Consider the following 12,542-nt stretch of genomic DNA (forward strand, 5'->3'; position numbering starts at 1 on the left):
CCTACTCCGAGATCTCCAATTATAGTGGTGGGGGAAGGTGACGATGATGACGTGTCTAGTGATGTCACGTGGGTGCCCACAAGAGAGGAAGAGGAGGGGAGTTCAGAGGGAGATATGGACCAGCAGACAGGGAGGAGAAGCAGGAAGAACTTACATTGCACAGGAGGGACAAAGTAGACTGCTAATGTATCAGGAGCGAGGCATCAACCATGGACGGTCACATCTGGCGCTCCCAGGACACCGGCACATGGCTCCGCAGTGTGGGCTTTTAATGTGTCCGCTGCTGACAATAGTGTTGCCATCTACAATCTTTGCAGTCAACGCATAAGTCGCGGTAAGCCCAACACTCACCTAGGGACAACCGCCATAAGAAGGCACATGAGCTGCCATCACCGAGCCGAGTGGAAGCAACAGAACACACAAAGCCACACTCCAGGCTCTCACCGTCCAGCCTCGTCTTCTACTTCTCCTCTCTCCACACAATTGTCCTCCACTCCACCTTCCATCACATCATCCTCACGTTTTTTCTGGAAAAAGGCAGGCTTCTGTGGGCCAAATGTTCGAGCGTAAAAAAATGACGCCGGATAACCCTCTTGCCCAACGGTTGATGGCTGGCTTGTCAGAACTCATAGCCCGCCAACTACTGCCATATAAACTAGTGGACTCAGAGGCCTTTCCAAAATTTGTGGCCATTGGAACACCACAATGGAAGGTCCCAGGAAGGAAGTATTTCTCACAGAAGGGCATCCCAGAGCTATATGGCCATGTTCAGCGGCAAGTGAATGTATCTCTGGCACACAGCGTCGGTGCCAAGATACATCTGACCACAGACACGTGGTCTAGCAAACATGGGCAGGGAAGGTATATCACTTTTACTGCCCACTGGGTGAACCTTCTGACGGCCGTCAAGCATGTAACCTGTGTAGATTTGGTTTTACCACCACGGATTGCATGTAGGCCTGGCTCTTCTTCTCCTCCTCCTAATCCATCCTCCTCCCTCTCCTCCTTGGCTGACTCCTCCTTTTCCGCTGCTAGTGTCTCTTCCGCTGCGCCGCCCAAGCTCCCCAGAACCTATTCGACATGCCAGGTGAGACGTTGCCATGCTGTGCTGCGTCTGTTGTGCCTGGAAGCCAAGAGCCACACTGGCCCTGCACTCCTTTCAGCTTTGCATTCACAGGCAGATCAGTGGCTAACACCGCTCAATTTGACAGTTGGTAAAGTGGTGTGTGACTACGGTGCCAATCTGCTTAGCGCATTGAAACAGGGCAAAATTACGCACGTGCCATGCATGGCACACGTCTTAAACTTGGTTGTACAGCGATTCGTTGTCAAATACCCTGGGGTCCAGGACATCTTGCGGCAGGCAAGGAAAATCTCGGCCCATTTCAGAAGATCTTACACAGCCATGGCTCACCTTGCTGACATATTTGTGATTGCCCGATGCAATGGAACTCAACCTTCTGTATGCTTGATAGGCTGCTCCAGCAGAAACGTGCAGTTAATGTCTACCTGTATGAACTCTGCGGCAGAACAGTTTCTGGGGAGCTGGGTTTTTCTTCACCACGCCAGTGGCTGCTCATGCGCGATGCATGCAGACCTCTGCGGCCATTTGATGAGATCACCAAACTGGTCAGTCGCAGCCATGGGGCCATCAGTGACATGGTACCTTATGCCTTCTTTATGGAGCGTGCATTGCGTCGTGTCATTGATCAAGCCGTAGAGGAGTAGGAGCGGGAAGATGAGGATGAGGATGACATTATCCTGGATGATGAGCAGGAGCCAGGCCACCACACCGCTTCCAGTTTAGTGCAAATGGGGGCCTTCATGCTTCAGTGTTTTAACAGGGACCCCCGTATAAAAAGCATAAGGGTCAAGGACAAGTACTGGGTGGCAACGTACTTAGACCCCCGGTACAAACACAAAATGGCGGAAATGTTACCACCGTCACAGAGGGCTGTCAGAAAGGAGCACTTCCAGGCCTTGCTTCGAGAAAAGCTGCATTCTGCTTTTATGTGCGCTGGCAGAGGAGGAATTCCCACTCCCAGAGAAAGAGTTGCGTGTACCAATCCAACAGCGCCTGCAAGAAGAGTGGGGTTTGAAGATGTGTTGGTGACTTCTGATATGAGGTCATTCTTTCAGCCGACCCATCGACAGATCTCATCCGATCCAGCATCAGGGAACGGCTAGACCGTCAGGTGTCCGACTACATCGGGTTACGCCCAATGTGGACGCTCTGAGGAGTGATGAACCCCTGGACTACTAGGTGGGCAGGCTTGACCTCTGGCCAGAGCTTGCCCAATTTGCAATGGAACTGTTGGCTTGCCCCTCGTCCAGTGTCCTGTACGAAAGGACGTTCAGCGCAGCAGGGGGGATCTTGACCGATAAGCGCACTTGCCTAGCTCACGACAGTGTTAACTACCTCACATTTCTAAAAATGAATGAGGCATGGATCTCTGAGGAATTCAACACATGTGACCAGTAGACCATGTATATCTCTATAAACTATTTATTTAATCGAGCACACAGACCTTTTTTCTACCTTTGGCTCACTTCCTTGTACAAAAAAAGCACACCATACTATATGCCCGTACCCTCCTGTTTGAAGAGGTTGAGCGGTGTCATAATTTTGGGGCCCAGCAACGAGTTGCTGGTATCGGTGCTGGTGTCAGTGCTCTCTCTCTATCACGGTGCTGGTGTCAGTGCTCTCTCTCTCACGGTGCTGGTGTCAGTGCTCTCTCTCTCTCTCTCTTTATCACGGTGCTGGTGTCAGTGCTCACTCTCTCTCTCGGTGCTGGTGATCATCTCCTGCACCCTCTTCATAGCCTACCCTGACCTTTCCTCTCCTTCATTGTATTCATGCGCTCCTGAGTCCTGAATTGTCAACATTTCACATATTAAAAAAAAAAAAAAAAAAAAAAGAATGCTTGTCGTTGTCGATCCCAGAGTCACTGAATACTTTTGTTATGTCAGTGGCCATGTGGTGGGACTATGTGTGCACAGCTAGTAATTATTTTGTGGCTGAAAATATGACCTGTAGGTTTTTAAAGTTCGCCTGCCATTGAAGTCAATGGGGAACGCCACGAACTTTGCGGTTCGTGAATTTTTGGCCGCGTTCGCGGTTCGCAAAACATCCCATGGGAAGTTTGTCCATCTCTAGTGATTAAATACCACCAAAAGAAAGCTCTATGTGTGTGAATTAGGACTTACATTTCGTACGGGTACAATGTTGCATGACTGAGTAATTGTCAAAGTGTGAGAGTGCTGAAAACTGAAAATTGGTCTGGGCAGGAAGGGGGTGTAAGTGCACTGTATTGAGGTAGTTAAACAAATCTGTCATTGGGAACAGACAAAAGGTTTGTGTATTATTTGTGCTGAACTATGTTTCTCCCCATAAAAGGTCAATGCAAATGCAGCTTAAAAGTAGGTCAGAAGGAGATCTGGAGAATCTTAGCAGCATCCCCAAGGCTGCATTGACTTTCTGGGAATGTGCACAGAGATGTTGGTTTCCATGCCCTTTCTAGTAATACGTGAAAAAAATGCACGTTACACTTACAGCACTAAAATACGCATTAAAAAAAACGTATTAAGCTCTGTGCCGCAAAAGGTGCAGGAGCTTCTTTAGCGGGTTTGTCCCACATAGGGCTGCTCATTCAAATGAATGGGCTGGACTAGGATACCATGCTAAATAAATAAAATCGCAAAAAAAAAAAAAAAGCACAAGTTTGCAAAATATGAAGTGTGATTGAGGCCTAAATTATATTCAGGTAAACAATACAAATGCATTTTTAATTCTCTGGTTCTGCATTTTCACTGTACTGTAACAGCATAAAAATATTTCTGCCTCAAGTGTGAACAAGAAAGTGCAGCAACGAGCTACAGTTTTTACCACGTTATATATTATTGCACACATTTAATAAAAAATTTGTTTTACCGTAAACTGTCTGAAAAGGATTCCACTCCGTATTTAGAAGGGCTGTATCCTCCTCCAAGTATTGCCACTCTCCCAGCAATGCTGGACACATTAACAACCTGTCCTCGGGCTCTTCGGATTAAAGGCAGCATATTCAATGTGACATCAATTAGCCCTAGGAGGTTTACATCCAGAATTTTCTTGAAGTCATCTTTAGTTAGCCATTCATTAAGAGCAGCAGGTATTCCAATCCCTGCATTATTCACCAAACCCCAGAGGCCTGTATGAAAGATAGTGGAGATAAAGGGATACTAAATTCTGGTTTAAAAAAAATACTGTATATATTCAAGTACGGTATATTTTCTTAACTGCAAAAGGACCTTGCAACGCTCTCATCCTCCTAATTTCTTGTTTTTGCAGCCATGTTCTGACTTCCTGTTAGAGCATGGCTACATTTGTTCTCATGGTCTCACTGTATGGAGGAATATAGTCACCCTCTCCTACTCACTCCTAATATGGACTAGGGACATGTAGCATGCATAGAGCAGTGCACATGACTATAACTACCGTATATACTCGAGTATAGGCCGACCCGAATATAAGCCGAGGCCCCCAATTTACCCCCAAAAAAACTGGCAAACTTATTGACTCGTGTTTAAGCCGAGGGTGAGACATGCCTGTCCATCCCTGTGTGTGTGTCCGTCCATCCCTGTGTGTCCGTCCATCCCTGTGTGTCCGTCCATCCCTGTGTGTCCGTCCATCCATCCCTGTGTGTGTGTGTGTCCATCCATCCATCCATCCCTGTGTGTGTGTGTCTCCATCCATCCATCCATCCATCCCTGTGTGTGTGTGTCTCCATCCATCCATCCATCCATCCCTGTGTGTGTGTGTCTCCATCCATCCATCCATCCATCCCTGTGTGTGTGTGTCTCCATCCATCCATCCATCCCTGTGTGTGTGTGTATCCATCCATCCCTGTGTGTGTGTGTGTCTCCATCCATCCATCCATCCGTGTGTGTGTGTGTGTGTGTGTGTGTGTGTGTGTGTGTGTGTGTGTGTGTGTGTGTGTGTGTGTGTCCAGCCTACCTGTGTCCCGAGCCTTTGTCCCGAGCCTCCGTCCCGTGTCGTGCCTTGCCTTCGTCCCGTCCCGTCCCGTCCCGTGCCGTGCCTTGCCTTGCCTCCGTCCCGTGCCCTCTTCGTCGGCGGCCATTGTAAAATTCAAAAGCCGCGCCTCCTCCTTCGCCTGTGATAGGCGGAACACTGAATTTCCCAGCAGCCTGTGTTCCGCCTATCACGGACGTCGTATCATCCTCGTCCGTAGTACGAGGATGAGCGGATGCCCGTGATAGGCGGAACACAGGCTGCTGGGAAATTCAGTGTTCCGCCTATCACAGGCGAAGGCGGAGCCGGAGGCGCGGCTTTTGAATCATAGAATGGCCGCTGTCTGTCTGCTCGACACGCTGATCGAGCGGGCAGACAGCGATGACTCGAGTATAAGCCGAGGGGGGCACTTTCAGCCTCAAAAAAGAGGCTGAAAATCTCGGCTTATACTCGAGTATATACGGTAATGTGCTTCTCATGATAAAATGGAAGTATAGTGGAAAAGACAAGGATTGGGAGCTCACGAATGACAGTACAAGGGTGCATAAAAACACAGTAAGAAACCATTCATGAAAAATAGATTAAACAGCCATAAAGTAGTGGATGTGTATGAATTTTTTTTTTTGGACAAAGATATTGTTTAGTGTCAATTCAAGAATCTCACTATAGGAGTAGTTTACATGATACAATCTGCAGGTCCTGGTTTCTGAGTTGTTAGATAAACAGCATTTATTCCCAAAATAGTCTGTTCTTCATGGGGTGCAGCAAGATTGTTATGTGTCTTCAGGAGCTTGATAGGTCAGCCATACACGAGGCACATTTCTTTCTTGCAACCCAATCCCTCCTGCTGGGCTGTTGTCTTCTCCCGGCAGGGCTGGCTTCCCCACCAGGAGAAGACAATGGCCCAGCAGGAGGGTCTCCCGTATTGTTGGGAGTCAAGCTAATTTCTTCCCTGCAACAGTAATTTTCCCTAGCGGATATAGCAGCCGCTAGCAATAATCACAAGAGAATCAGGCTGGCTGGTTGTGCCCAAGTTGTTTGGTTGATTAACTTGGTACATTCAGCCTGCCCATTAGATGTTCGAATCCTGCTGAACTGGCCATGATTCTAACCATGTATGGCTGACCATAGGGAGAACATCTTACTATGGTGATGACAGGGTTTGCTTGGTTTACTGAAGATGGGGAAGGGAGGGGGGGGGGGGGGGTAGGCTTTCATATCAATCCTTATCTGGATTCCTTATAGGAATAAAGTGCAAATTAGGAAGGGCCTCATAGATCAGCTTCTCAGAAATATGGTAGACCTGAAAAAGTGAAGGCCTGCTATTTTTTAGTGCACATGAATAAAAAAGTTAATTTTGCTTAAGCAGTACTCTGAAAGGTCTACATTTTGTCTTAAGTTCCACTTGAAAATAGTAATGTACTTCTTGACATTTTTGACTGCGACTAGGCACTCGTTTTCTGTAGTCTCATAGCTGTATATCTGAAATATAAGATCATTTAAGATACTACTGCCTCTGATTGCTAATCCTATGAGATTTGGTGTGAAATTGGGGATGCCGCTATTGTGGTTGTTCACGGATCTCCTTGCCAGAGAGAAAGCTGTAACTGAAAACATTCCCTGTCATCTCCCTGCTTTTGCTTCATCCAGTATGTGAATTTTTAATTTCTGAAATTGATTAGAGATTATGGCCAGGAAAAAGTTCTAATTCGGCATTACTGTGCAATAATGTTGTGCCACATCCTGTATTGACAAAGAAAGAGGAAAGGGACCCCCTATTGTTTGGACTTTAACGGCACATACAATAATCAGAATAAGATAAAACAATATTTATTATCAAAATATGTAGGCAAATATAACAATCAAAAAATGGAAAAGTAGAAATCACAAAATAATTAAAATACATGCAATAGTATCCGTAATGGAATGACAATAGTAGATGGACGGGTCACCCATGTAACATGTGGTGGGCTAGGGTGCTCAGTAACCCTACGGGTTTCGGAGAAGTCTGGTTGGAATTTTTTTGGGTGCATAAAAGTGTATCCTCCAATCTTTGACAGATTGACAATTATATTTTAGGGTTGCAAGGTGTAGATCATTAAATACTAGCACAATTATTATAGGCATCCCAATCCCGTTGGAAGCCAAATGGTGTCTAGGTGCACTGGCCAACATCTCTTATGTACCTTTGTTAGTGGCTGTATATAATTCAACTTTACCCAGCCAAAAGTTGGTTTATGAACAATGGAACAATTCCTACAAATAGCTCAAAGTATGGCATTGCAATCACCCAAAACAGCTAATTAAACTCCATCAAATAATAGATTTCACTGTACTAAAGTGAGACCAATTGGTTGTATTTAAAAATCATAAAACTTTTTTATATAACAAATCTACACAGCATATTAATTATTTGTATTGATTAGAATATCAAACCTTGATCAGAGACTATACAATTGACCCACTTGACAGCAGAGCTCACACTTTCAGAGTTTGTTACATTGAGGATTGTTGTCTGCAGTCTACTGGAAGCCTCTTTCTTCAGATTCTCAGCCCCTGTCTCTGTCAAACATGCATCCAGAACCTTCATTCCATGTTTTTCCAGTTGTTTAGCCAACACATTTCCAAACCCTGAATCACATCCAGTGATGAAGACATATTTATCTGTGAGATTGGCCAGGATCAGACTGTACTTGTACCATCTGTACAGGAGGATTAAACCCAAAGCTGCCAGCAGAGGGAGCCACATGATGAAAACTCAAGATACCTATAGTAACATATAAACAGGTCTTCACAATTAATTTTTTTATTTATGTACAGGAAAATATAAATTGGAAACTTGTTAATTTTCTGCACATTTTCATATCAAGTACCTCAAAAATGTCTACATAGTCCAACTTTTGCTGAAAAATAATAAATGCTGAAATAACAAAAATAAAAAGGCATTTATACATTTTTGCAAAGGAACCTGCAAAGCATTGCAACTGTCAGTGGATCATAATGGCAAAACACAGGCTCTTCCTCTAAGCAATTCCTCGGGCTGCATATCTGTACCGAGGTATGGATCTTCAGTTACAGACTGGAGGAAGTAGTAATGGACTAATATGGTGACGTTGCTTCATTGAGATTTGCAGTCCTTGCAAAGGTGGCAGGTGGGACCTGTGAATGGATGACACAGCTGTGCTGGTGGAGCCATGTACAGTTTAGCCAAATTTAAGAAAAATACAAGAGCTTGTGGGGAGAACCCTTGAATTCAGTAGGTGGAGGAGGGGCAGTTTGGGGGTGGGGGGGCTACAGACTGTGACCACGTTTCATGTTACACCCTAAATATAGGTGAGAATAGCTGGACTTAGCCTTTAATGCCATAGTTGTCCGCATTGTAATAATATAAATGTTTGGGCTATTTTGATAATCTGATACTCAAAAGCTGCATTTAAAGAATATCCAGTTTTGTTGAGCAAAAAAATAAAATAAAAAAAAACAATCCCCTTTGGACGATCTATATGCATTGCCAGGGATGTAGAGAACTTTGGGGTTGATTTACTAAAGGCAAATCCACTTTGCCCTACAAGTGCACTGCAAGTGTGCTTGGAAGTGCAGTCGCTTTAGATCTGAGCGTAAGAACTGAAATGAGGGGAAGCTCTGCTGATTTTATCATCCAATCATGTACAAGCAAAAATGCTGTTTTTTTCTTTTCCTTGCATGTCTCCCTCAGATCTACAGCGACTGCACTTCCAAGTGCACTTGTAGTTCAAAGTGAATTTGCCTTTGGTAAATCAACCCAGTGTCTCTTTGCCTTTAGTAAATTAACCCCTCAGCCTTTTACTGCATGTAAGCTCACAGTAAGCTGATGTCCTGCAGTGTACTGATAACCGAAGAGATCGAGATACCAATGTCAGCCCAGCAATAAAGAAGGCTAAACCTTTGCAGAGAATGTGCTGTTATGTGCGGAGAGAAAATGTATATCTTTATTTCACCACTGTAGAAAAAAGAAGGGATCTGCTGGAGCTCCAAGTGCGACCTCTGCCTCCACATAGAGACACTGCGCTCAGGGAAGGTGCCCCTTCCGCCCATGCCTTGTACCGGCCCTGTGGCTAATGATTATATTTCTTGTCTGCCTAACCAGTTTATCCTACCAGGCTTTGCCTCTTTCAATAAAGCCCATTGTTTCCAGGTACTGTATGTTATGACCCTCAGGTCCAGGTACAGGGTGTATCACTGGTTCAGGGCAGAGGAGTTCAAACAATCAATTATGATTAACAATAGAGATGAGATTTTTCTTTTAAAAGTTTATTAAAAAAAATAATATATATGTTTTGTTGCTAGTTCTCCTGATCTTCCATACTCCAATTTCTGAATTACACACCTATGTACTGATCCTCCATAGAAAGTAATGGTCCTAATTTGCAATACGAGCAATTAATTCCTATGATAGTGGAAGCACACATAGGTATGTTGGTGGGAACATACAAAAGATATATAGAACACTCTGACTGATTTCTATTTTCACCTTAGTTTCTCCGTTTTACTTTTAAAAGTTGTTATGTTACTAAAAATTATTTTAAATCATTTACACAAACCATGGAACCCCTCCGCTCCTCCCAGCACCTCTTGCTTTCTAGCTCCCTTGTTACCTCCTCTCATGCTCGCCTTCAAGACTTCTCCAGAGCCTCTCCTATCCTCTGGAGCCCCCTGCCCCAGTCTGTCCGATCAGCCATCATTTATCCAGGGAAGCCTATCCCACACCCACCTAACTGTCCCCGAGCCACCCCCATCAAATCATTCTCTGCAGCTATTACCCTTTGTACCACCACCCCCTCCCTTTAGAATGTAAGCTCTACAAGCAGGGCCCTCCTGTACCTTTTGTATTGTACTGTAATTGTGTTGTCCCCCCTATACATTGTAAAGGGCTGCATAAACTGTTGGTGCTATATAAATCATGTATAATAATAATAATGTAACGCCTATATTGCATTTAAATGGACACAAGATCAAAAGGGAGAGATATAGAATATAGAATATATATATTGTGAGGGGTTAGCTCGGCAGCGGGTGTGTGTGACCCCCTGGATAGGTTCACAACACAAAATCAGGCACAGCAGACAGCGTTGTAGGTGCAAAAAAACAAAAGATGCGGTCTATTTATGCTACATGCAGTGAAACATATAACAGCCAAACAAAAATAAAACATGAAAATAAATCCTGGTCAGCTTGACCTCTAATTACACACTTAGATTCCCTGTCTAACAACTGAGTGCAGCCTTGTGCTGCACCAGTCCCTGTCTCTGTTGTAGAGGTTTGCCACACAGGCGTTAACTCACCGCACAGAACAGGTGCCACACTCCCCAGTCTATACAACACAAAACTGGTTCCAGGATGGAGCATCTCCCTAAGCATGCTGGGGTTTTTTGTAGAGGTCTTAATGAGCCCACTTACTTCAGCTGGGCTCATTAACTCTTCCCCTCTAATTGTAAAAGTCTGCATAAAGCCTGAATCTAGGGCACACATATTTCCCATCCTGGATACAACCAGGTGACTTTACCTGCGTGCTGCCACATACCCCCCCCCCCCTCTTGTTTCAACCTTGGGGTTGTAACACAAGCATTCAGACACGCATGTATCCGAGACAAAGCATCCACATTCCCCATTTTAACACCAGGGCGATGCTTAACTGTAAAGTTAAATTCTTGTAGGGCCAGGAACCACCTATTTACCCTTCTATTGGTCTCCTTGTTCTGAGCCATCCACTTTAAAGGAGCGTGATCAGTCACCAGGTCAAAGTGCCTACCTAGCAGATAGTACCGACGGGAATCTAGAGCCCACTTCACTGCTAAACATTCCTTCTCAATCGTGGCGTAATTTACCTCATGGGACTTCAACTTCCTGCTGAGGTAAATGACTGGGTGCTCTTCCCCGTTCCAGACCTGGGATAACACTGCTCCTAACCCAACGTCTGATGCATCAGTTTGTACAACAAAGTCCTTAGAGAAGTCTGGTGAGTACAACACTGGCTGGCTACATAAGGCTGTTTTTAAGGACTGAAATGCTTCTTCAGCCTCTGGGGACCATTTAACCATAACAGACTCTTTCCCTTTTGTCAGGTTGGTGAGGGGCACAGCCTGAGAAGCAAAATGGGAAATGAATCGTCGATAATAGCTAGCGATTCCCAGAAAGGCTCGTACCTGTTTCTTGCTGTTGGGACGTGGCCAACTCTGTATGGCCTCGACTTTATTGACTTGGGGTTTTATCACCCCCTCCCAATAGTGTACCCAAGATATTTGGCCTCCTCCTGTCCAATGGTACACTTCTTTGGATTGGCCGTAAACCCAGCTTCCCAGATAGAGTCTAGGACTGCTTGTACTTTTGGCAAATGTGAGACCCAGTCTGTGCTATGGATAATCACATCATCCAGGTAAGCTGCAGCATATTTCTGATGGGGCCTCAGAATCTTATCCATTTTCCGCTGGAATGTTGCCGGTGCATTCTGTAACCCAAACGGCATTCTCTTATATTGGAATGCCCCATCTGGGGTTACAAACGCAGTTTTCTCCTTGGCCGACTCGGCCAGGGGAATTTGCCAATACCCTTTGGTGAGATCAAGAGTTGTCATATATCGGGCTGTTCCCAGCCGGTCAATCAACTCATCTATACGCGGCATGGGGTAGGTGTCAAATTTTGTAACTTTATTTAATTGTCGAAAATCGTTACAAAACCGCCAGCTCCCATCAGGTTTGGGCACTAGTACGATAGGACTGGACCAGTCACTCTGGGACTCCTCTATCACATCCAATTCACGCATCCTTTGAACCTCCCCACGTATTGCCGCCCGTCGGGCCTCTGGTATTCTATAAGGTTTTAGTTTTACCCTTTCTCCTGGCGGGGTGATAATGTCATGCTCTACGCCAGATGTTTGTCCCGGAAGCTCAGAGAAAATCTCTTTGTTACGAAGTACAAACTCTTTAACCTCCTGTTGTTGGGGTTTCGATAAGGTGTCTGCTATTCCAACCTCAGGAACTAAGCAATCAGGCTGTACTTGTGACAAAGTCTCTGCGACTAGGGATTCCCTATCCCTCCAGGCTTTCAGCAGATTGACGTGATAGATCTGCTCCGGCTTTCGCCTTCCTGGCTGTCTAACCCTGTAGTTCACCTCACAAATTTTTTCAATTACTTCGTATGGACCTTGCCATTTGGCCAGAAATTTGCTTTCAACCGTAGGGACTAGCACCAAGACCCTATCCCCTGGGGAAAAAGTACGGGTCTTGGCCCCACGGTTGTACACTCTCTGCTGTGCTAACTGCGCTTGGGTCAAATGTTCCTTTACGATTGGCATTACCTGTGCAATTCTATCTTGCATCAGGGCGACATGCTCAATCACACTCCTGTGAGGAGAACTCTCATTTTCCCAAGTTTCCTTGGCGATATCCAGCAGCCCTCTTGGGTGTCTCCCATAGAGCAACTCGAAGGGTGAGAAACCCGTAGAGGATTGGGGTACCTCCCTAATGGCAAACATCAGATAGGGTATTAGACAGTC

At 45.3% G+C, this 12,542-nt stretch overlaps 1 protein-coding gene across 1 annotated transcript in view; it reads right to left on the reverse strand.

The window, feature by feature from the left end:
• Positions 1-7,760, reverse strand: part of LOC143984451 (17-beta-hydroxysteroid dehydrogenase type 6-like) — a 34,217-nt gene extending 26,457 nt beyond the window's left edge. The window contains 2 exon segments of the mRNA XM_077484615.1: positions 3,932-4,190; positions 7,448-7,760. Coding sequence (XP_077340741.1) covers positions 3,932-4,190; positions 7,448-7,760 — 572 coding nt within the window.
• Between the last annotated feature and the right edge of the window lie 4,782 nt (positions 7,761-12,542).

This window comes from Lithobates pipiens, unplaced genomic scaffold, assembly GCF_037356315.1.
Source record: "Lithobates pipiens isolate NorthernLeopardFrog02 unplaced genomic scaffold, aLitPip1_a1.2 Scaffold_16, whole genome shotgun sequence".
In the NCBI taxonomy this organism is placed as follows: domain Eukaryota; kingdom Metazoa; phylum Chordata; class Amphibia; order Anura; family Ranidae; genus Lithobates; species Lithobates pipiens.